This window comes from Pediculus humanus, genomic scaffold, assembly GCF_000006295.1.
Source record: "Pediculus humanus corporis 1103172108316 genomic scaffold, whole genome shotgun sequence".
Lineage (NCBI taxonomy): Eukaryota > Metazoa > Arthropoda > Insecta > Psocodea > Pediculidae > Pediculus > Pediculus humanus.
The window spans coordinates 207,573-233,527 of NW_002987885.1; the positions used below are offsets into that span (position 1 = coordinate 207,573).

At 28.0% G+C, this 25,955-nt stretch overlaps 3 protein-coding genes and 3 non-coding genes across 6 annotated transcripts; 3 read left to right on the forward strand and 3 right to left on the reverse strand.

Moving 5' to 3' along the window:
- Positions 1 to 11,138: 11,138 nt before the first annotated feature.
- On the reverse strand, positions 11,139 to 12,398 carry Phum_PHUM598440 (26S proteasome non-ATPase regulatory subunit, putative; the record flags this gene model as incomplete). The annotated part of the gene is made up of 6 exons (XM_002432669.1): positions 11,139 to 11,273; positions 11,362 to 11,544; positions 11,636 to 11,825; positions 11,921 to 12,041; positions 12,119 to 12,191; positions 12,291 to 12,398. 6 exons carry the CDS (start codon positions 12,396 to 12,398, stop codon positions 11,139 to 11,141), a joined length of 810 nt encoding a protein of 269 aa, XP_002432714.1.
- Positions 12,399 to 13,155: 757 nt separating this feature from the next.
- Phum_PHUM598450 (nuclear pore complex protein nup98, putative) lies at positions 13,156 to 20,608 on the reverse strand (the record flags this gene model as incomplete). Its single annotated transcript, XM_002432670.1, has 22 exons — positions 13,156 to 13,330; positions 13,416 to 13,644; positions 13,720 to 13,973; positions 14,069 to 14,224; positions 14,314 to 14,559; positions 14,638 to 14,863; positions 14,955 to 15,155; positions 15,258 to 15,480; positions 15,580 to 15,787; positions 15,882 to 16,023; positions 16,181 to 16,200; positions 16,313 to 16,517; positions 16,603 to 16,707; positions 16,896 to 17,072; positions 17,260 to 17,535; positions 17,623 to 17,865; positions 17,948 to 18,398; positions 18,484 to 18,624; positions 18,705 to 18,816; positions 18,892 to 19,435; positions 19,502 to 19,814; positions 19,916 to 20,608. 22 exons carry the CDS (start codon positions 20,606 to 20,608, stop codon positions 13,156 to 13,158), a joined length of 5,340 nt encoding a protein of 1,779 aa, XP_002432715.1.
- Positions 20,609 to 21,139: 531 nt separating this feature from the next.
- Phum_PHUM598460 lies at positions 21,140 to 21,211 on the forward strand. Its single transcript has one exon. It is a non-coding gene; the product is annotated as a tRNA-Ala (tRNA).
- Positions 21,212 to 22,315: 1,104 nt separating this feature from the next.
- Positions 22,316 to 22,397, forward strand: Phum_PHUM598470. Its single transcript has one exon. It is a non-coding gene; the product is annotated as a tRNA-Ser (tRNA).
- Positions 22,398 to 23,115: 718 nt separating this feature from the next.
- Positions 23,116 to 23,189, reverse strand: Phum_PHUM598480. Its single transcript has one exon. It is a non-coding gene; the product is annotated as a tRNA-Asn (tRNA).
- A 1,126-nt stretch (positions 23,190 to 24,315) lies between these two features.
- Positions 24,316 to 25,564, forward strand: Phum_PHUM598490 (Cyclin-G2, putative; the record flags this gene model as incomplete). Its single annotated transcript, XM_002432671.1, has 2 exons — positions 24,316 to 24,567; positions 24,743 to 25,564. 2 exons carry the CDS (start codon positions 24,316 to 24,318, stop codon positions 25,562 to 25,564), a joined length of 1,074 nt encoding a protein of 357 aa, XP_002432716.1.
- Between the last annotated feature and the right edge of the window lie 391 nt (positions 25,565 to 25,955).

The window sequence follows — 25,955 nt, forward strand, 5'->3', positions numbered from 1 at the left end:
CAATTATAATTTTATTACGGTTTCCGGTAAAATTAATATTAAAAAAAATTTAAAAAAAGAAAATTTAAATTCTCGCGAGAACAAAAGACGTTAAAAAAAACAACAGGAGAGGAAACAACAGCAGCAACAGCAACAACAACAACAAAATTAAATATTTTTCGTTGAGAAAATAATAATAAAAAAATTTATATATTTATTTATTTGAACCCCCCTCTCTCTCCCCTCCATTTAAAACCCCCCCACCACTTAAAAATAATAATAATATTACGTAGGTTACGACTTTTTTTTTTTTTTTTTGGAAAAGTATTAGTATTTTTTTTTTATTACGGTAAGTTATTAGCGTTGGGAAATGATGGAAAAAAGAAGATGCATTTTCCCGGAAAATTTAATCGTAGGTTATGCGTTTTAATATTTTTTGCAATCGGAAAAATTTCTCACACTCGTAAAAACAAATCCGAAAAAAAACCTCTCTTCCTCGTTTTTATTTTTATTACTTTTTCTCTCTCTTTAATATTATTACTTTTTTTTGTTACGTTATATAAAAAAAAATAATTGAATAAGAAGAAGAAAGAGAAAAAAAATTATTATTGTTAGGTATTAAAAGATTTCGGATCCGCGCACACGCACACACGCACAGACACACACAAATTACCCGTAAAAAAAATTTATTTAATTCTTCCATAACGGTTAAAAATTCTTTTCATAGAATAAATAAACGTCAAATATTTATTTATTTTTTCCCTCAATTGTCATTCGTCATTCGTTAATTTAATTTAATTTATTACGTTTAATTTATAATTATCGATGAAAAAAAATAATAATAATAATAAAATTTAAAAAATTTATTCGGTTAATTTAATTTATAATTAAGAAAAATTACGCACGTACGACGCCGCCATTTTTCTTAAAAAAAAAAAAAAAATGTAACGATAAAAAAAAAGATTGATGATTATTATTAATGACCCCCCCCCTTTAAAGTGAATTTTAATACCTAATACGATCACTCGTGCGCACGCGTGGCAACAACAACAACAACAACAACGGTATGGCGGCAACGTGATATTTTTAAATAATATATCATTAAAAAAAAAAATTTTTTTTTTGAGTACCGGAAAATGAATCATTTTTCAACGAATAAAAGAAAGACAGAAGAAAGGAAGGAGGGAGAGGGGGAGGGAGGGATGGGAATCAGGATCGGAAGTTAAAGCCTCCCCATTGATCTCTTCAAGTTCCGCCAGGAGATGAATTTTACTCGTCACACATAATTAACACCAGTTGAGGAGGGATCCATTACTTTCGACCGTGTATATACATATATATTTCTTTTTCCAAAGTTCCGATCATCATCAATAACTGGAATAGACGTAAACAATCATCATCATCATCATCCTCTTTTCGAAAATCTCTTATACGAGGAGAGGAGGAAAGGGGAGGGGTGGAGGAATACAAGTAAGAAGGAATGAGAGGGGATGTATACGCGAAGGTAAACCGTGTTTCTATAACGATAAACAATATTTATTGCTTAAGTTAAATGCCAATTATTTGTTATGTTGTTTGAATAGGATTTCAAGTTTTGATTCCGGGATAAGAATATATCCCTGTGCGATGATGATAATGATGATGATTAATTTTATAATATTATTTACGTATATGCTTTATTAAATATGGCGATCGAATAAATATATTAATTTGTTGGTTTATTAATTTATCATCAAAAAAAAAAAAAACGAAACAAAATGGAGAAAAAAAAATGTGGGGAGATCATTAAAAGTTTAAGGGGGATAAATGAGAAAGAGAAAAAAAAAAAGATGAAAGAAAAATAAAAAAAAAAAGGGAGAAAAAGGAAAGAAAAAAAAAAAAGATTTTCAATCATGGTTGTCAAAGGAATCTTTGTTGTAAAAGATTGAACACACACAGACACACACACACACACACATTCTATTGCCTTCTGCCTGTGGATAAAACCGAGGATTTTTTTTTTTTCCTTTTGTCTTCTGGAGTCAACAAAATTATTGTAATCTATTGCTTGGACGCGCCATGTTAAATTTTCTTTTTCCTTTTTTTTCTTTTTTTCATTTTCTTTCACAATTGAAAAAAAAAAACGAGAGAGCGAGAGAGAGAGAGAGAAATCACGTATCGGACATTCGGAAAGAAAATTAAAAAAAAAAAAAAATTATTTTTTTTATTTATAAAATATTTTGCCATGCGTGGAGTGAATTGTGAACGTGCGGGACGAAGAAAAAGCAGAAGACAAAAAAAATATATATATTAAAAAATCGGATTTACCTCTTACCACCCTCCCTTCTCCCTTCACTTCCTATTCGTTTTCCACTTCTTTTTAAATTTTTCATATTCTTTACAATTTTTTTATTTTTACGCTACGAAAACCATTGTTAGACTATTATTATTATTATTATTATTATTATTATTATCATTATTATGATTAATGCGATTCAATATAAAAAGAATCGTATTAATTAACGTGATTAGAAAAAAAAAAAAAAAAAAAAAAAGATTTCTATATTAATAATCTCTGTTTACATACACGTGAAAAGATTAAATTTTTTTTTTTTTTTTTTACGGAGAATAAACCCCCCAACAGAATTTTCACTTTTATTATATAATTTTCTTTTTTTTACCTTTTTTTTACATAAAAAAAAACGCGTATTGAAAATCAGTTTTCCCTGCTGTTATGTAATAACAATAAGGCCCTTTTTTTCCTTTTTTTTTTTTTAAATTATGAAAAAGGTAATAAGAGGTCAACCATTGTTTACAAAACATATACACACATTTTTTTGTAAATTAATTTTAATGGGAGGAAAGTGAGGGAAGGGAGGAGGGTGGGTGGAAAGGGGTTGGACGAATGAGTAACGAGATTAATGACGTATTTCCTGTTTTTGTATTTTTTTTTTTGCTCCGGAAGATTTCATATTACCCGGTTTATTTTGTGAATCTGACGACGTAAAAAAGTAAAAAATTTTTTTTTAATTTTTCTTAAGTTGGTAATAATGGTAATAATATACTCTTAAATATCATTTAAAAATTTTTTTTTTCTTTTTTTTGTCGCGATCGATATACGAATTAAATTGTTTTTGCCGGATTTACTAAAAATTACGACAAGAAAAAAAAAATGCGACATTTTTTTAACGAAAATAAAAAACACTTGCGATCGGTTTAACGGCTTTTACCAGTTTTTTTTTTTTTTTTATTAAAACGTGGTCAGTTTTAATATTTATTTACTTTATGACATTTTTTTTGTTTTTCCTTTTTTTGTATTTTTTCAACACGTTTCGTCGACAATTTCTTCGAATTCATATAAATTTACAACCATTTAATTTGTTTTTTTTTTTTTTTTTCGAAATTTTACCCCTTTTGATTCATTAATCTTATTTGTTTCATATCAATTTTTTTTTATCAACGATTCCCCCGTTTTCATAAAAAAAAAAAAGAAAAACATAAAGTTCGTGTTTACTTCACATACATACGCAATTTTATTCAAATATTCATTCATCCGAATATTTTTTATCATCGACCGTCGTCGTTACGCACACGAACGAAGAAAAAAAAAATAATAATAATATAAAATCATATGTCGGCCATATTTTTTTTTACGGTAAAAAAAAAAAAAAAACCTCGTGTTTGTGTATTTTTTTTTTTTTTTTTTGTTAAAGTCCGACGGAGATTGAGAGAGAGAGAGAGAGAGAGAGAGTGAGAGGAAAAAACAAGGGGATACACGAGGAAAAAAAAAAAAAGGAAGAAGAAGAAGAAAAACCAAGTGGATTTAATCACGAAAATTGTTGTGTCATATTACACACACGTATTATTTACTCACCCTAACGCAGACAAAATATCTCGTATCGTTTTCCATTTTCGAGATTTTCCGCCATCTTTTATTATAAAAAAAAAAATTTAAAATAAAAAAGTACAATTAAAATTGTTTATTTCTCGCGTATGACTTTTACAAAAAAAAAAAAAACAAATCGTTTTTATAAATTATTATTATTATTATTATTATTATTATTATCGTTTGTAATAATGTACATAATTTTATGTATTATTAAACCCTGTAATTAGTTAATTTATTTATTAACTTTTCGACGCTTATTAATAGTCAAAATTCTCCCTTTTTGGACTATTTAAAAAAATTAAATAAATTCATGCGGAAAATTTTACTTTTTTTTTTAATAAAATGGTGTATCACTACCATAAGTTAAACGTGAGCGTTCACGTTTATTTTAAAAAAAAATTTTTAGACAAAAAAAAAATTTTTTTTCGAAAAAATTATCAAATCCGTTTTCGTTTAAAATTTTATTATTATTATTTTCTTTAATTGGGAAAAAAAGGCGAATCGTCGGGGCTGGAGGGGGTGATGGGGGGGGGGGAGAAGAAAACGTAGAACGACGTTAAATTGTTTTCTATTTCCACGAAGGATAATCGAATTTATACATATATTTTTTTTTCCCCCGTCTCCTTTTCGTGTGAGAGAAAGATGAGGGGAGGGGGAGGGGGTGGGGAGGTGTAAGGGACGGCGGTCAAAGAAAATTTAATTTTTTTTTTTTTTTTTTTTTTATCCTTATTTACAAAAAAAAAAACGTAAGTTCAAACTTTTTTTTTTTTTTTTAATCTCATTTTCCGTTTTCAGGAAAATGGTGACTTGAACATTCTGGTCAAGTTTCAATTATGTGCTCCCTTAAACCATTCACATTTTTTCTTTTTTTCCTTTCTCCCCAAACGAATTATGTCAATCCTGTCGTTTCGAAACGGGTGATTCTCAAGTTTCTTTTCAACTTTATAAAATTCAATTTACACTTTTTTTTCTTCTTTTTAACGGATAAAAAATTTATCGGATAAAATATATAAATAAATTCGCAACAAGGTTTTTTTTCATCGCGTTTAATTTAACATTTTCTCGTACTTTTTTTTCTTCTCCCACTTTAAAATCGGAAGAGGAAGAGGGGAAGGAAAGGGACAAGAGAGAAAACTCCTCCCCCCCCGTTAAAATTTTAATGAAAATATCAATTTAATTTATGTAAAATACACATTTTTGTTATTCAAATTTTTTTTTTTTTTTAAATTTTTTTCTTCTTTTTTTTCCATCTCGTATTTAACTTTTCTTTACAGTTTTAAAAATTTTCATCACGTGACTCCCTTTTTTTTGTATTAATCGGTTAAATGGATCGTCACAAGGGAAAAACTAAAAAAAATAAAGAAAATTATTCCACGTCGTTCGTCTTTTAAATGATTTTCCAACAACAGGTAATTGTTTCTTTTCCCGGAAAATGATAACTTTATCGTTATTATTATTATTATTATTAATATTTCCTTGACAAAAAAAATTACCCACTTTTATCGTTATTGTTATTGTTATTATTATGCTAGGAAAAATATTATCATTAAAATTTTTTTAGTAAACGACCCAGTAAAATGATAATTACGTAAAAAAAAAAGTTTTTAGCTTTTCCTTTTAAAATAAAAACATTTTTTTTATTTATTTTAATTATTATTATTATTATTATTCATTTATTTATCGATAAATAAATTTTGAAAATAAAAGTTTTTCCTTTTTCGAACGATTAAATATTAAAATTTAACAAAAAAATAATTATTACCCGTAAGATGATTTTATTAAAAATAATTTTCTTTTTTTTACACGACGAAATTTTTATTTTTTTAATAAATTTTATCACGCTCATTTAATTTTATTTTATTTTAATGTAAAAAATGTTTTTTTTCCTTCATCGTTTCCTCCTTCCCCTCCTCCTTCCCTTTAAATTTTTATTAACGAAACGATATGGGGGGTGAGGTAGGGGAAAGGAGGGGTGTCACGAAAATTACAAAAACATTTTAAAATTTTTTCCATTTTTTTTTTTTTAAATTTTAAATAATTTATTTTTTTATAGATTAATAAATTTTTTATGAAATAAAATAAAAATAATAAAAATAATTTAAGTAAATACATGGATAAATAAATAAATAAATATGGTGGGTTCCATCTGGTAAAATAAAAATTGACGTAATAAAAACAAATTTTTTCTTTTTTTTTTTACGTGATTGGAAAGGTAAAAATGTAGGAAAGAAAAGAATAGAGAAGAAAAGAAAAGAAAATTTTTTTTTTTTTTTTTACCGGCAGTAAATCATGATGCACCTTTCTTTCCTTTCCTTCCTTTTTTTTGTATTAAAGCTCAAAGGAAAAAAGAAAATTAATAAAAAATTGTAAAATTTAGATTTTTTTTTACAGTTATAAGAATTTATGTGGGATACGCTTAAAAGAAAAAAAAAGGAAACAAAGGAAACGAGACTTTCAACGGTATAATTTATGCATTAGACTTGTTGCCACGTTTTTTTTTTTTTTTTTCGATAGAAAATTGAAATATATATCTTTTTAAAAAATTACTAACGCCCCTATCCACCACTTCCGAATTTTTATCGAATTTTCCCATTTTTCCGGTAATTTTATAATAATAATAATAATAACGATGTGTAAAAAAAAAGAGGGAAAAAAATTTAAAATTAACCGTCGTAATTCGTATTTTTGACATTCGTTCGTTTTTTTTTTTTTTTAAATAAAATGTATTACGTTTAAAACAACTCATTTAAGTTAACAAAACCAAACAAAATATTTAAGTAAAATAATTTATTCTGTCGTGGAATAAGAAAAAGAAAAAAAAAAGGAAAAAAAAATAAAAATAATAAATGTTTAAACGTTAAAATTGGCAGCATTTTGGCAGTTAAAGAAATGATTATAATTTTTTTATTTATTTCAACTGTGTTAAAGTTCACGTGTCATTAGAACGAGGGAAGAGGAGGAGGAGTAAATAAGAAAAAATATGTTTTAAAAGGGAAAATAAAGTGATGTTAAAATAAATGTTAAAAATTTACTCTCTTTCCTACCGAGAAAAAATTAGAATCCGTCGGTCGGGGAAGAAGAAAAAAAAATGTCACGTGGGTTTTAATGTATTGTTTTACTCGTTAAATTTTTTTTTTTTAGTTTTATTTTTGTTTGACTACGTCACAAATCGAATTAAAAAATCGTTTTAATTAAAGTTAAATTAAAATTTTTTTGTTTTCCTTTTCGAACAACAGCAGAAGACATTTCTAACGTTTGGAAATTTATAAAAGTAAAAAAGAAAACTTGAATATGTTTTAAAGAAAATTTAATAAAAAAAAAAAACGAAATTGTCACGTTTATTTAATAAATGTAAAGGAAGTTAAAAGAGAGGGAGAGAGAGAGGAATATGAAAAAAAAGAATAAGAAGAAAAAAAAAAAGAAAATTCAAACCTTTTTTTTTTTTTTTTTTTTTTTTTTTTTTTTAGATTGAGGATAACCTCAAATTGAGTTTTTCAGTAAAACAATTTTCTTCTTGTCCTTTTGACAGAAACCTTCTTTCTCTTCTTCTTCTTCTTGTTTGATCAACGGACGTGATTCTAAAAACTTTTCCACAAAAACCTTTTCTCTCTCTCTCCTTTCTTCAATAAAATCTCGCATCCTTTCCCCCCCTCCTTTCTTTCCCTTTTTTTTTCCAACTCCGAGTGTGTGAAAACGTTACAAATAAAAGAAAATGGATTTTCCTTAAACTAAATTTTTTTTTTGTATTTTAACGAGTTATGGTTTCGATATTACATTAGCAAGTCGAGACTAGAACATAATTTAATTGGTTACGTGCTACCCATTTTACATGATTTTAGTAGCCTTTTTAAGAATTTGTTTGTGTTCGTGTGTGTGTGTGCGTGTGTGCGTGCGTGCGTGTGTGACCGTCTTTCTGTTCGTACGTACGTGTCTTCTTCTTCTTCTTACGTCAAATCCCTTCCTTATTCCTTTTTTTTTTATCTTATCCTCTCCCATTTTTCATTCGTTAACTCACTTAATTTTTAATTACGTAATAATCGTTTTTCAAAACTTTTCTTTTTTTTTATTAAATAAGGTTTTGTTAATGTTTTATTTAAAATGTTTGTTTGTTTAATAAAATATACAAACAATAAATAAGTGAAAACATTGTTGTTGTTGTCTGTCCCTATATAATAAAATATATTATCGCCTGTTTTCTAATTACCACTATCTACCTCATCGGCTATTATTCTTTCGGTTCTGGCACGTAATATCATTATTTCATTCCCTTATTTTCTAAACGATGAAAAAACCATCAACAAGTGAATTTAGAAACCGAAATGAAGAGAAAACAACCGACCAACAAGAAGAAAATATGGGAGAGAAAATGTTTTTAAATAAGAAAATGAAAACCGTTAGGATTTTTCCCCCAGTTAAAAACCGACGCTTTTTTCGGCCATTTTAAATTTTTTTACCCGGAAAATTAATTTTTTTCACAATAGTTGTTTGTTCTTTTTTATTACTTTTTTAAAGTTCTTACGTTTCACTTCCGTTTAGTAAAGAAAAGCGATCGACATTTTTTAAAAAAAAAAAAAATCATTAGTGGGATTTTCTTAAAATTCGTTTTTGTCTTATGGATAGAAGAAGGTTTTCCGAGGAAAAGAAAGAGGGAAGGGAAGCGGAGAGGGATGGGGGCGGGATAAAAAGAAAATTGATAACAATCTATTTTATAAAGTAAAAATTATTTTACGGGAAATTTTTTTTCCTTTATTTTTCTCGGAAAAACGATTAATCACAATAAGTTAAAAAGTTTTCAATGTTAAATTAAAACAAAAATTTTTATTTATTATTATTATTTACATTAACGAGAAAATTTTTTTTTTTCGACCAATAAGAAAAAAAAGATTTTTCGGGAGGGGAAGGGGGTGCGGCGGCGGTCGGTGATGGGGGGAGGAATAGGAAGAAGGATTTGTCGTAAAAATTTTTTTTTTTTTTTTTGTTTTAACCTCTGATCAATTATGAGATCGACGTAAAAACTTTTCCTTTAACGATAGATAAAATAAAAGGAAAGAAAAAAAGGAAAATATATTTTATGACCGTTCGTATGTTCACTCGGAAATTAATTTCCGTTCGATTTTGACTTCTTGTTTTTTTTTTTTTTTTTCGTGAGGGGTCATTTAATGACGAAAAAGACAAAAAAAAAGGAAAATTTTTTATTTCTACTACGTAAGTCATCATTGAGTTCAAATCGATGACGTTTACAAAAAAAAAAAATTTCTTTTAAATCTTCTTTTAAAAAAACCGGGGGGGGGGGGGGAGGGGACGTTTTGTAAAAAAAATATTTCGTTTTATTTTATTATCAAATCTCAAATTTCAAGTAATATAAGAAGAATAAAAAAAATAAAAAACAAAACGAAGGAAAAAAAAAATAAAACAAAACAAAAGAAAAAAGGTAATTTTTTTTTTTTTTATAAGAAAGAAAATTTAAAAGATCTACGAACGGAGACAATATTGACGAAAGAAGGAAAAAAAAAAGAAAAAAATTCGAATTAAGATAAGCTTTGACCGTAATATAACCGCCGAGAAAGAAAATTTTCCGGAAATGAAAAAAAAAAAAAAAAAGGAAAATTGAAGGCGTAAACAAAGGTTTCCAAAATAAGAAATATATATAGAAGAAAAGGAAAAAAAGGAAAAAGTTATGGGAAAAAGGGATGAAAAAAGACTTTTTAACCGAAAAACATTTAACCTCGCACGAAGAAGAAATCCATAAAATCTATTTTTCCAAAAGTTTTTCTTTCCATCTGACACTTTTCCTATTTCACTTCCATCATTTTTTCTGTTCGTTTATAAATTAAATAAAAAATAGTTTTTCCTTTTAAACAATTTATTTCCGGTATTAGAAAAAACTAAAATTTTTTCACCTGTATAAAAATTTAAAAAATTTTTTTTCTTTTCCTTTTTTCCTTTTTTTTGGTTTTACGATCGTCTTTTATAAGGAAAAAAAAAAAAAAAGAAAAACATTTTTAGAAAAAAAAAGTAAAAACGGAAGTGAAAAAGGCAAAGGCGCCATGAATCACCTTCCAGTCTGGGATAAAATCAAGATTTTCTTGTTTAAAGATTTTTTTTTTTTTTTTTTATTACTTTCATGCGTTCAAATCTCTTGTGGCATATTCAAAGGTTGAAAAAAGTCTTGTTAGTAGAAAGTTTCACATAAAATTTACGAGTTTTTGGATTATCACCACCACTACCACCACCACCACCACCATGTCCAAAAACAACAACAACAACAACAACAACAGGATATACACAAAAAAAAAAAAAAAAATTTATGCACTTGTGACTTTTGCCAAGGGTTATATAAACACACAGTTCACTGATCTTTCATAAAAATATTTATTTTATTTATACTTTTTTTTTTTTAATAAATTGTCACATTTTATTAACAATACCTAAAATTAAATATATAAATAATTTATTACCGTCAGTAATAATTTTTTTTTTTTAAATAAATAAAATTAATTAAATAATTTTTTTTTTCGTAATAAAAGAAATAAAAACTTATTGTTCAATTACTTAACTATTCAACCTTTTTCCCTTTTTTTTATATAAACCTTTTTCAATTTTATGTTCGTTTAAAATTGTTATTTTATTTAAATAAAAAAAAAAAAAAAAGAAAATGGAAAAAGGATAAAAGGAAGAAAAAAAAAAAGGAAAGAGTTTTTTGATTTTCATCGTAAAAAAACAATAGTTTTTTTTTTTTTTTTTGCTTTCAGTTTATGATGATTGAGTAAATGTGATTCTTATTTTACGGATCATTTGAAAGGTTTTAAATTATTCGCCTTTTTTTCTTTCTCTCTTTCTCTCTTTTATTCTAACCTTATCATTTATTTTTTATCCTTTATTTTGATAATAATAATAATAATAATAATAAAAAAATAAAAAAAATTTAACCTTTGAAATTTAAATTAGTTTTTTAACATTGTTCATTTTTTTTTCAACTTATGTAATTTATTTATTTATTTTTTTTTTGGGAATTAAATAATTTCTAATAATAATAATAATAATTTTAATATTTTCTTCCATTGAATGGAAAGTGACATACACCACAACCATAATTTTTTAACTTTTAATTTTGAAAAATAATTAAAAACTATATTCGTATCGCATTAAGGATATAAACTTGTAAAAAAAAAATTTATAATAGTATTTAAAGCACTCATCATAATTTCTTTAATTGTAAAACATAAAAATAGTTTTATAATAAGTAAATAAACAAAAAATGAAAATAATTAATCAAAAAAAAAATTCAAAATTAAACTATCATTTCTAATTCCCTTGCATATTCAATCGCTTGAGAAGCCAATTCCAAAGCTGGCAAAGGTTCATCCATTTTCTTTTCCTCGCTGCTGAAGTGATAAAACTTATCAGCACCAAGAATCCATTTTTTCTGAGATAATGATAACAAGAAATTTTTTAATGATTCCAAATGGTTATTAGATCGAAAGCAACAAATAATAATAATAATTAGTTTTTACCTGATTGGCATATTCTTGCATTTGTGCTGGATTATTGTACAGCATTCTTGCAGCCCCCGATAATGATATTTTATGATATGCCTTTTCTAAACATGTTCCTATTTCACCTCTTATGGTTTCCAAAAGTTTATCCATAAACAAATTATAACTTGGTGCAGGTACATTACCTCTAGCTAAAAATATCTGTCACCAAAACATTCAATTAATAATTTAAATGAAATCGATTTAATTACGACAACTAAAAATTATAAATAACGACGACAAATATTTTTACTTTGTTGTATGTTCCCTCCATAAGATATTGTTCTAGAGAAACTGGATGCCTTATATATGGATTATCAAGTTGACTTGTTGGCAATAATTCTAACTCTGTATGAAATTCAGCGACTCTATTTGTACTAAGCAAGTACAATAGGTTTAATCCTAATAATTGATATTTATATGGAGACTCTGGAAGTTCGCTTCTGTAAATAATAATATTAATAATTTTTTTATATTTATTTTCAGGCATTGTAAAAATTAAATAAATTTTAAAAAAAAGTAATAAATAAAAACTTACTTGTAATCTAAATAATAACACTTTAATTGAGCCATGTATCTTTCAAATCTATCAAATGATAATTGTGGATCTTTTGTTCCAATGGCAATACTGTGTAATGCACCAATTTCCAAAATATTTCCTAAAATATTATATTATTGATTAAATATTATTAAAAGTGAATTACCATAAATTAATTATCTGAAAAATAATACATACTTGCTAATAATAGCTCCTGAGATGAAGCCACAGCATTTGTAGTGGGTAAAAACACCAATTCAGTCAATCCCACCTGAAAAATAATTCACGCAAAACAAATAAAAACGATTAAATTAAAAATAAAAAAATAATTTATTAAATTGTATAATTATTAAAAATAATTTATTATTACCTTTAAATTATTCAAAAGATTTTCACATAAATCAAGATTTATATCTTTTTTTGACCATTCTGCTTTTAAATTTTCGTATAATGATTTCACGGTTTTGAGAGAAGCCATTTTTACGACTATTGACAATATTGAACTTCTTATTTATGACAAGCTTAGTAAATCTAATGCCACGACTTTTAACTTTCCCGCCTAAAAATTTTTTTTCATTTTAAAATCAAAATTTTATAATTATTTAATTATTTACTTAAAAAGATGAAATATTTTAATTAAAAATATTTATTCTATGTTTTTTAAACATTCAAAATTAATTTTTGAAAAAATCATAATTCAAAATGGCTGACTCAATGGCCATGCAAAGTTTTTCTTTTGACTTTTCTTACACCACTTCTTTTAAACATACAAATTCGTCTTCAAATCCATTAGCAATAAACATGGCTTTCGTTTTCACTGTCAATATAACTTTAAATTCAAAAAGAATAATATTTATGAGACATGAATCAGGAGGACACAAAGGGTAACTTCTTTAAATAAAAAAAAGTAGACTTGAAATAATTATAGAAAAATGTCACAAAAATTTTTTTATATTATTATGAATATTTACAACTGAGTAAAAAGTTCAAAAAAAATATTAAAAAAAAAAAAAATTATAAACTTTTCGCTAGATATCCTATATATTTTAAAATTGATGATCACTTTTTTTTCTTATACTGAATACTTTGTTGTTTTTAAATTAATAACTAAAGTGTTACACAGAAAATACAAAAAAAAAAAAAAAAGGACTAAAATTCATTAAATAATCCATTTTCTGTTTACCTAACCTTTTTATTATAATACCTATTGTCGCGTTTAAATTCAAAATTTCTTTTTAACTTGGTGGAAATACTTCTTTTATAACTCTCATTTCTTCCATTAAATAATCTTCCGGCAAAGGTAGCTTTGAAACAACTTCGGTTATATCCTTTTGAGTCATTCCTCCTTGCAGTTGCATTACACTGCGATAAATGTGAGCCATCCTTTTAGCGATTTCAGCCTGACACAGCCTTTTGAAAAGAAAAAAAAAAAAATTTTTTTCCTCTTGAAAATTTTCATTATTTCTCTCTCTCTCTCTCTCTCTCGGTAATTTACCTGTCTTTAACTGTTAAACATGGCCACCTCACTATTCTTGCACAAACGCTCGATATTTGAGCTTGTCTCGCTTCTAACTCGTAAGTGTTTTGTTCTGCTAAAGCTTGTTGAACTACCCTGTTCACTTCTAAATAATCCCAAAGCAATTGTCCGGAATAAAACCATTCTGATATGACGGTTGCATTCGGAACCAATGATTCTAATAAATCTTTTAAATATTCGTAATTTTCTGCAAAAAAAAAAACAAAACGATCACCTTTAATTAATTAGTCTTTTGAGAATGGTAATAAATTACATTTCTTACCATTTATAATGGCATCAGCAGCTATGTGTTTGATAATTATTTCGTGGACTTCGTTCCATTCCCTTGCCTGTATTAAATAATAAGCGGCATCGTGATAACGAAACTGAGTTAGAGCAAGAGTTGCTTTACCGTGATAAATCCACTCGCTGGGAATCCCCAATTCATCTATTACGAATACTTCTTCCGGAGACAGTTCTCGATCTTCATTTATAGATACGTGTCTATTGATAACATCCAAAACTGCTTGTTTCCGCCTTTAAACAAACAACACACATACACGTATATTATATATTTCCTTTTATGCCTGCATTGCCTTTTACCCAAAAATTAAATTAAATTAAAGATTTACCTAAAATTGTCAGGTGTGTGAAGATAAACAAAAACAGACCACTGCCACAATCCGTAGGCTTCGAGTTGAGATGCAAAACTAACACAGTTTACGGCCGATGACATTTTCGAAACGTGAACGTAACCGAGAGAAGCAAGAACTTGTTCCAAAAGCCAACTGAAAAATTAAAAAAACGATTGTGATCGCATTAAAAATACAAAAAACTTTAACGATTGCCATTTTTAGAAAAGTATAATATAAAATACCTTAGTCGATGATCTAATGGATCAGAAGTATACGTTGCCGGATTCAACAGTTGTTCCAAAGGATGTGATTTAAAACAATAAAGCTTAATTATGTGGTAGCATAAATCATAAATGTATCTACCGCTACTGGTAATGACTTCTCCGTAGGGCGGATTTGGCCGCTGAGCGTAAGCTTCCGGTCCATCGAAAGCATTTTCGTATTTTTTTATCACATCTCCAATCGTGGACACCGATGACAATAAATACCTAAATACACAAAAAAAAAAAAACAGTTTTAAAATCTCATTTATCAATTCAAATTTTATCTCATTTCAATCAAATTACCAAAAATGTACGGCAAATGCTCTCTTCCAATCTAATTTTTCACAAATGTTAATAACACCCTGAGAAGACGACAACAAAGGCAAACCAGAGGATAAGCAAAATAATTTCAATTTTTTCTTATCGATGAAAGCATCCGCTCCGACATTTTGCCACTCTGAAAGTTGATTTTGAAGGAAAGCCTTTGAAGATGGGCCGCTGGTCAACAATAAAGCAGCGTAATGATCACCTAAAATCGACGTAAATTGTTATTAAAAATTTTGGAAGTCGATACATAAAATTTTATCACTTAAATAAAAAGTTTTATTTTTTTTCCTCACCAACTTTTTGCAGACGACTGCAAGCTTCTTTTACTTCTTTTCCAGATAATAATGACAAAACACTTTCGACGTGCTTATTACTTTTCGAGGTTCCATCGGACTCTTCAACTTCTTTTTTAATTGACCTACTGGCACATTTTTGTAACCATTCCGTGATTGCTTCTTTCCTCATCATAATCGTTTTGTGGCTTAAAGGATCCCCTGAAATTAAAAATAAACAAATAAGGAAATTAATTTAAAATGGTTTTTGAAATGAAAAAAAAAAAAAAAAAAAAATTTTCCAAAGTCAAAATAAATAAATACCTTCTGCTGAAAGAGCTGGCAAATTTCCCCACAAGGCAACGCACAATTCCCATACTTGACGACAATAAACCTCGAAATCATTTTGTGGCTCTTTTTTAGATGCCAGTAAACAATGAGCGTGAAGAGCCTGAACTCCAAGTTGAGGAGTCATAAGCGGACAACCATCTTGTTCTCCTCGACAAGAATTTTCTAATTGGATCATTAAATGACCCTTGATCGTTTCCTGCGGTGCAAAAAATAATTTATTAATGATTGTTTTTATTATTAGACGAAATAAAATTTTAAAAAACAGAAAAAAAATTTTTTAACGTTTTATCCTTACCTTAAACCTATCATCTGCCGACTTGTACAATAATTGCCTTTGCACAGCCGTTCGAGAACTATCGTTTAATGTTCTACCTTTTAAATTTAAAAAATTTTCTTGTAAATTATCCACGTTCCACAATGTAGTTAACGTAACAATACTCGTATTAGGACCCCATCCGTTTTTAAAACTTCTTCCCATGTAAATACCGCTGTCCGAAGCACACCTAAAAAAAAAAAAAAATTCAAATTTACAATCGATTGAGTAATTGAGTAATAATTAAAGAAAATTTACGACGGGAAAATTTTACGAGATCTTACTTTGTTGAATATTTGGCGAGAGATGATTTTGAATAGGGCAAGACTGAACTGGAATTAATCATATTAACCGTTTTCGGTCTCGGCCTCAATATTGGTAGATTTTGCGTATACAGAGAAGGTGTTGGTAAAAGGTCCACTGATGCTGTGTCCATTCCTATAAATAAACCATTTTATTAAAATTTATTTATTAAAAATGTTTTTATGTAATTTAATTATCATTATAAAATTTTTTTCTACTTTTATTCCTACGTTAATCATTTTTTTTTTTTTTTTAAACCAGTAATTACTTTTTATATTACAATTTTTAACGTTTTTTAAGCTTTTCGAAATAATTTAAATATTATTATTATATTATTTGATAAATTTACAAAAAATTTTGACAATGGTTAATTAACTTTGTTTAAAACTAATTAAATGTTATTGAAAATAACCAGTTTTTATTTTTACACTCACTCGCATCGAATTGGGTGACTGGTTTGGAAAATATTTGTTGCGTTTTGAATTTCGATTTAAAAGCATGAAGCCCTCGTGTTAATTTCAAATTATCCAAGTGATCTTCAGGTATTTCTCCCAGTGTCGTGTAATCCATTAATTGCACTCCATCAAATTTACCAATGTCGTTAAATTCATCATCTTCTGAAACGAAACCGTTCAAAAATTAAAAAACTTACTAATGAATTGACCAATTTTTTTAAATTCCGTTTAACAAACGGAAACGTACTGTTTTCATCGAAGAGTGAGGCTTTCATTAATTGTACTCTGTGCGAATCGATTCCGGTACGGCGTGCCAAATGAACAGAAGGACTTAAATGTTCCGTCGCTGCATCTAAACTTCTCAATAAATCATATCCATCGACGGGTTCTTCTTCATCCATTTCTTCATCAATGTCCAAGCCCAATTCGGATCCAGTGTAATTTCCTTTGTCTAAAAAAAAAATTTTAAATTATTTTATCGGATTAAGCATGAAATTAAAATTACTTAATTTTAAATTTGATTACCTGGAATTTTATCACCAGTCAAATTCATAAAACTCGTATGAGAATCATTTATGGTAAAAGTTTGATGAACGGGGGGTAAGATGGGAGACAAAACATTTGAACTTTGTTGAGTTTTGCTCATGGTTGTCGTTTGAGATTGAAAAGGATATTTATTAGGAGAAAATTCTGATTGCACGGCGGTGGTAGCAGCAACTGCTGATTCAGGTGGAGGAGCAGCAGAAGGAATCTTTAATTGCGGCCGACCCCGGATTAATACTTTGGTTTCATCTATTACAGGCTCCTCGTCATCCGATTCAGTTAATCCATATTTAGAAAAGTGATCGACCTAAAAAAATTGAAATTTATTTTATTAAATAAAATAAAAAAAAATTTTTCAAACTCCAAAAGCAAGTTTTCCGTACCTTAAATACCCAAGAACCGGTGGATGGCCGATACTCTATAAATGTAGCGCCCATTTTGGCCGTTGATCTTCTTAATTTATCCTCATATTTTAATTTTAACAGCCTATCGGGATCTTTAATCGGTTCCCTAGTCGTTTTATCTACCGGCCAAACTTGTTCCAACGTCACCTGACATTTTCTGTTCAATTCATTTCCAACGGGAGGTTTTTTGTCATCATCTGGATACACGTTTACTTCTTTATGTCGAAAATGAACTAAAAATATATATTTAAATTTAAACTATGGTCAACAGTTGATTATTTAAAATTTAAGAAGAAAATCTTTCACTTTTAATAAATTACCTATTTCATCGATATTTAAACCTGATACATCTATTGTTTCATCAAAGTACAAATTTCCATACCCGAGACGACCTATACAAAAATTATCAACCACACACGAACCGTCGTTATCCACCAAATTAATTAAATCATCTAATGATGGTATTGTATAATAATCCATTCTTCGAAGAATTATTCCCGTTGGATGCGGTTCCCATTCGTCGTCGTAGGGAGATGTATCGTTTAAGAAAGCTCGCGTTTCATCTGAATTATTAAAAATTTTCGATTAACTTTTATAACAATTTTTAATTTTTATTTTCAATTAAATAATTATTAAATATCTCACCCAAGCTGCTGTTACTATGTTTACTCGAATCCTTTGCTGTTTCGTCCAGTAAAATGCTGCTCGACGGAGTGCCAACAGATTTATTTCCATTTGTCGTATTTATTTGCTCCGAATCCTTTCCACTAGGCGATTCACGATTAACCATCAAACTCGTTTGTTCCAAATCGACAAGAGCATTTTGTCTTTGAGGTTTAAATAAAGGATTTCGCCTTATGTAAAAACTATCTTTTTCTCCGTTGGTGCATTCGTTCGGAATACCCGAAAAGCTCACTCTCCGTGTGTTGGCCTTATCATTGTGATTTTCTTTATTCGATATACTTTCGACCCAACTATCTGATACCATGCTGTTATTGAGTGGTTTTGGTTTAAGCGACAATTTTTTTACGTTAGACGTGGTAGCAAAGGAAGGTGAAACAACATCGGATTCGTCCAAACCTTCAAATAATGATTTCTAAAAACAAAAAAAAAAAAAATTTTAAATTAAAATATACACGTTTTACAATTACGTTACTTGTAGAAAGGAATGTTTTACTTACTTTAGTCAGAGGAGTTGCAATAGGTTTTAATTTTATTTTAACGGAATTTTTCGGTGAAACTTTAAGATCTTTACATGCTAACATTGCTTTCTGAGTGACCGCGTTGTTTGGTTTCAAAAGAGAATCTGTTTTACCAGAAGCCTGAAAGTAAAAAAATCTTTTAATAAATAAATTAAAATTCGTAAAAAAAAAAAAAAAATTACAAATTTAAATTAACTTACGGGTAATAAATTTTTAAATAAAGGTGAATCTGCAAACGGTACCGATGCCAAAGCTAAAATAGCTGGATGTGTAGACGAATTTGATGGTTGAGAAGGCATCCAAGATGTATTCCTGAAATTAAAATATTTTTAAATTAGTGTTAAATGAATAGTTTTTGGTTTTTTTTTTTATAAAAATAATACATACCCAAAAGAACTGTTTCCGCCAGATGCACCCACATTTAAACCGGTAACTCCAAAGGTATTTGGAGTGCTACCAAAAGATGACCCAAACAAATTGGTATTAGTGGTGTTTCCAAAAAGACCTCCTGGTTTTTGAGCTGTGTTTCCAAACAGAGAACCACTATTTCCTAATGTTCCTGTTCCCAAGGTTCCACTGTTTCCAAAAGAAAAATTAGTTGTGGTAGGTTTAAATGCGGATGACGTAGTAGCAGTCGATGTGCCAAAACCCCCACCAGTTCCGAAGCTTCCGAAATTTGTAGCCGTATTGGTGCCGAATCCTGTTGTACCAGGTTTATTACCAAAAATACCCTGATTTGTGGATGTATTTGTTCCAAATGTAAATGCAGAGGTTGTAGTGGGATTTATATTAAAAGATGTTTGAGATTTGTTTTGGAATAACCCAATAGATTGGTTTTGTGGTGCATTGAAGCCTTGAAATCCTGTGTTTGCTCCGAAAGTAGTAGGCTGTTGATTAGGTGTTTGCCCAAATATTCCAGTTTGTGGCGTAGCTAAAAATATAAGCCTTTTATAAATATTAACTCAATTTTAATTTGTAACAAGTTTTCAATACTTACTTCCAAAACTTTTATTTTGAGTGTTACCAAATAAATTATTAGTTGTAGAAGAACCAAATGCAAATGCTGGAGCTGTAGTTGTTGCTGTACCAAAAGTTGGTTTGTTGCCAAAAAAAGAATTTGTAGCAGATGGGGTTGAACCAAAAACATTGGTGCTACTTGTACCAAAGCCACCACCTAAAGTTGTATTTGCTTGTCCAAACAAAGTTTTATTTTCAGTTTGAGGATTTCCAAATAAAGTACCTCCAGATGTAGCACCAAACAATGATGGTTGCTGAGTAGGAGTTCCAAATAAATTGCTTTGTTGAGGACCCTAAAAGTTTATTATTTAAAAATGAAAATTATCACTTATTAAAAAAGGATTAAAATAATTCATTTTTGTATAAATAAGAAGTTATATAAATATATATGAACCTTTCTGTTAGCCATATAATCTTCTAACCTAAGTTCTTCTAACGATTTACTTTCATATTCTTTCATGCAAGTAATGCAAAAATGCCTAGTGTTAACAGTCTGAGATACTCCATTTTTGAGTAAGCTATCTGTTCCTGTTACAGGATTAAATTTTATAACTGTTCCAGTCTGTTGATTAGATGCTCCAAAAGTACTGGTGGTTCCTCCAAACAATCCTGTCCCAGTTGTTGCTGTAGTTTGACCAAACAATGAAGTAGAAGTTTGTGCAGGTTGTTGGGCTCCGAACAAACCAGTATTTGTTCCTGTTCCAAAAGCAGATCCAAATGGAGGTTTATTTGCTCCAAATGCAGATGTTGTTCCTGATCCAAACAAACCACTTCCTGCATTTTGTTGAGCGCTAAATAAATTTGTAGTTGGTTGAGGTGTGGTTCCAAAACCAAAAGATGGTTGTGTTGTTTGAGCTTGACCGAACGTCGGAGTATTCGTAGAAGAACCGAACAAACTTCCACTTGAAGATAGTGTGTTACTAAAAAGACTGGTTGAACCACTAGCACCAAACGTTGGTGGCGCAAAACCTGTATTAGTAGTTTTACCGAAAACTGGAGTTTGTCCAAACGGATTAGCATTGGCAGTTCCTGCAAAGGCGCCAAATCCAGGCGTTGTGTTTGTCTGGCCAAACGTAGGTTTGAACATGTTTTTCAAACAAAGAAACCCTTAAAAAACTTCAAATACACCAAGTTACCACATGTTATTATCACAGGACGCTTAAACTTCGAACGCAAATTTAAAAAAAAAACGTACGTTCATTCATGAAAGAGTAAAAAAATTTATGAAGAAAACCTACTCACATTCTCTAAAATAATCTTACGAGAATATATTTGACGTTAATTTGATAGTACAACATAAACAAATAAATTAATTAACAAAATTTACGCAACAAACAGCCATTTTAGTATTTCACACTTTGAACTCAAAACGTTATGGCTGACTACTACGCTGGTCTTTGAGTGACTTTTGATCTAAATGACCGAAATAATAATTATTTAATTTCCGCTACTCTATTTTAATTTCAAATAAGTGACGATGACCAATATACAAACATTTTACCAACATGTAATTGCAAAAAAAAAGTTAATTTTAAAATATTAATAAAACAAAATGTTTAGTGTAGCACATGTAATTATTTTGTTTTAAATGCGCAATAACAATTGTTCCTACCAAGAAGGGGATGTAGCTCAGTGGTAGAGCGTTCGCTTTGCATGTGAAAGGCCCCGGGTTCGATCCCCGGCATCTCCACACTTTTTGTTTAGATTTACAATATTCCATTGACTTGAAAAATATACCTATTTTACATTTTTGTACCATTAAAAACAAAATTGAATGCTTTTATTTTTTTCAAATAAATTTTTATTAATTAATAAAATTATTATTTTCGTAAAAATTCCTCAGATATTCCCCACATTTTACAATTATTATTTTTTTCCCTCTCCCCCATCGAATTATTTATTTTCCTAATTTAGCCTCTGTTTTATTGTTATTAAGCGTACCTACGATGAAAAAATTTTGATATTAATAATTTAAACCGAAATTAAATAAATTTAAAAAATTTTCAAAGTCAGAAATAAAAAAAAAAAAAAATTTACTAAATTATTTGGTCAACAAAGAATAACAAAAATAATTTTTTTTTTTTTAATTTTTCTAATCGACCTGATAAAAAAAACTTAAAGTAAAACAAAAAAAAAAAATTTAATTCATTTCAAACTTGAAAAATAATTTTTTTTAAAGAAGATTAGACATTAAGGAAATAAAAAAAAAATTTGAACTTTTGAATCAACTTGAATAACCAGTCGTCATCACAAAATTAAATGTCAAATTATTAAAAAAATTTAATTTTTACAAATAATTTTCTTTAGCCGTTAGTTGATTTTTGTTTTACAAAAACCCAAAAAAAAAAAAAAAAAAAAAAATTCATTTTTTTTTCAAGAATTGATTAATTTTAAGGATGATTAACTAAAAACAACACAACAACGGTTTGCAATGTTATGATAACAAAATCATATTTTTCGTGCATGATTTTTATGTAAAAAAAAAAAAAAAAAAAAAAAAAAAAAAAACAATAAACAATAACGAAATGTTATTTAAACATTGTCTGACAAATATTTACAATTAAAAAAAAAATTGTTATTTTTGGAAGCTGTATCATCATCATCGTCAGCATTATTTTTTTTCCTTGTTTAAATTAGTCATTTTTTTTTCGTTCACCACCGATTTGTTGTCATTAAACATTAATTAAATAAAATTAATAAATTTTTTATTAATTAAAAAATACCCAAACAGGTTACGATGATAAAATTCCCCATTTTTTTTTTAATTTATTTGACTTTTTAAAAATTTTTAAGTGACGAGGTGGCCGAGTGGTTAAGGCGTTGGACTGCTAATCCAATGTGCTCTGCACGCGTGGGTTCGAATCCCATCCTCGTCGTACTTTTCTTATTATTTTTGTTTATGATAATGATTACCCCTTTAATTTTTTTTGTTTTTTTTAACCCCCCCCCCTAAAAAAAAAATTTGATTATTTTTATATCAATGAAAAAAGTTTAATACACAATACACTATATATGTTACAACTTAAAAAATAATATTTTATAAAAAAACAATTAAAATAATAATAAATAAAATATCACAAATGTTAATAAAGCTAATCCAGTGTCAAATATATATATTTTTTTCTTTGGCCTTAATTTATATATATATATATATATATATATATATATATAAGTTGATTTGTCAAAAAAGTAAAAAGTAAATATTGGAGTAATAAAAATCAATAAATGACTTATAAATTTTTTATTTTATTATTTTTTTTAAGTTTGTAATTTTCCTTCTGACTAACAACATTTAATACTAAACGTTAAAGTATTTTAAAAACTTTTTTAATTGTTTATGTAGAAAAAAAAAGCGAAAATTCGTTAATAATAGAGTTGAAGTAGAAAATGAAAAAAAAATTTTTTAACTGAAGTAAGTATTTATTATTAATGATATTAATTGTAGTAATTTTATTGAAATAAATAATTTCGTATTTTTTAAAGTTAATTATAATAAAAGTTGGTCGTGTTTCTTTATTCATTTATAATTTATTAACTATTATTTAAAGTTGTAAAAATGAAAAAAAAAAAAAAGTTTGTGTAAAAAAAGAATAACGCCCCCGGGTGGGCTCGAACCACCAACCTTTCGGTTAACAGCCGAACGCGCTAGCCGATTGCGCCACGGAGGCACTGATGTTTTCTGGACTGATTTTATTAATCTTATTATTAATCATATTTAAATATATATATAATCATATTTAAATTTAATGATAAGGTAATTAATAAATAGGTTTAACACTAAAAAAAAAAAAACAAAAACAAATTTTAAAACATTTTTTCCTGTCTAGATAAAAAAATTTATAGTTTATTTAATATTAAATTTAAGACGCAGAAATTTACTTTGTTTTAAATTTGAAAAACAAAGCAATTCATTAATAATTCATTACAGTAACTCAGTTTCCAAATGAATTAAATATTATTTTTAAACCTTTTAAATTTTATTCGTGATTAATAAAACTTGATTAAAAAATAAAAAAATATTTTTAACAACCTCTAAATATGAATAATGAAATTTTTTTTCAAATTAATCAAATTAAAAGGAAGAATGATTGAACCGCCGAATACATCAGCTGAGCTAAGTAATAGGACGCCATTAGTAAAATAACTGTCATTTCGTAAAGTCCACTTTACTGCCTTTTTCATTTTCATTTAAAATTTATTTTAAGCGCAGCAGGAGTTGAGAAGGTGGCTGGGTGTACATAAAAACAACATTGTGGAAGCATTCAAGTAAATATTTTATTTTATTTCATATTTTAACTTTATTTCTAAAATAAATGACGCAATTTTTTTTAAATATTGAAAATTAAAGCCAAGGACAATGGTTTTCTTTGTTTGTATTTTCTTTATTTATCTTTATCTATAGAAAAAAAATGCTTGATTATTTTATATAAATTTGCTATCTTCCCTTTAATTGATTTACATTTGATGTGTTTTTTAATTAATTATGTAGAAATAACTTATTCATTTTGAGATTTTTAATTTGAATTATATTAAAAAAGTAATAGATGGTTGTTAAAGTTCATAGCATTAGCCATTACATTCAAAACTCCATTACAGTTAAAATTTAAACTTGACTTGATATTTTAATTTGAATTTATAGTTTTTTTTTGGTAAATAATGGTATTTGATTTATTTGTATTTATAAAATATTTATGGAAAATAAAAAATTAAATGAGATTTTTTTTCTTACAGTTACAGGCCTGTCATTGGGCCATTCTTGTGGTGTTTCCATTATTGGGACCATTCACCTCAGGGATGGACCCAGGCAGGCCTGCAGGGGAGCTGATGTCTCTTATAAACAAACTTCAAGAGGCACTTACCCTGGAACCAAAATTTCAGCCTCATTTAGAACTTCCAGAATCTAGCGATGATCCAGGGGAAATTACAGCTGGAATTCGAGATGGTTCAGCTCATGTTTTACGATGTCTCAAGGTTTGGTATGATTTACCATCTGATGTTCTTTTTGTCGCTATCAACCTCATGGACAGATTCTTGACTAAAATGATGGTAAGTTAAAACATTTACAAGTTACAATGCTGTAGGAACCTGTAAAATAACTTAAATTATTATTTATGTGGTAGTAATTTAAAGTAAATTAAATTTTATAAAAAATTATTATGTTTTTAGTACAGCTTTATTTTTTTCGAACCATTTGAGTTACATGTTTTTTTTGAATTTTTAGGCTCGTCCCAAACACATGGCATGCATATCTGTGGCAGCTTTCCAATTAGCAGCTCGTCAAGTTTCTTCCGCATTGAGGTCAGACGAAGTTGTGGAAATACCCGATTCTAAAGATTTAGCTTCGATTTCTCAATGCAAATGCACTCTTGGAGATTTGACACGCATGGAAGGAATAATATCTCAAAAATTGGGAGCAGAACCCAACACTTTACCAATAACTGCTCTTACATTTGTCCGATTGTTGAATTCGATTTTCGCAACAGCGGCAAAAGAAGCTGGAATATCAGATGTTTATTCCCAAGTCATGTCGCAATGTTCAATTTGGGTTCAGCTTGAAATAATCATTTGCGATGTAACCTGTTCCAACTACCGTCCCGTTGAAATAGCACTGGTGTTGCTGTGCTCGACGTTTCACTTATACACAAACAAATATCCAGAAATCTCTCGCCTTGTAGGTTTGGTCCTTGAGCTTCGTAAAATATGTCAAATCACGGACGAAAATTTTTGTCTTTGCCACGAAACCATCGTAAGAATTCTCGGTCGTTATAATGCTCACACCCAAATGCCTTATCGTCAGCGTCTTGTCTGGCGCCTTAGTCAACGCACCATGAGATTACTTAGGCCAACCGATAAACTGGTATCTACTCTTCCGACGATCGACGAACACGGACAGTTGCAACTTCCTCTTCGTTCCAGATTTGGAAGTTTAAGCTCTGAAGAAAGCTGGGAATCCGGAGAGGAATGGCCGACATCAGGGATGCAATCCGTTGCCGAAGAGGAAGAGGAAGTTCCACCATCAACCTTTCATTGCGATTTGACTTGAGTTTTCCTCATTTTTTTTTTTTTTTTTTAAATAAACCTTCCTCTTATTCTCGTTTTCCCAATTAAATTTTACTAATATCATCCGGGCATTTATTATTCATTCTTCTCATTTTATTATTATTATCATTAATATTTTTTAAATATTAAAAACAAAAAAACATTATGTTTTACACGTATTAATTAAGTCAATATTTAATTATAGTAATCAATAAAAAAAAAAAAAAAAAAAAAAAAAAAGCTGTGACTATATTTACCAAAAATATTAAAGAAAAAAAAAATAAAAATAAAAAATATTTAAAAAAAATAATAATAATAATAATAATAAATATTTACAAAAGTATTTAAATGTTAAGAAATTATTTAGTTTAAAAAAAAAATTAGCTTCGTATATA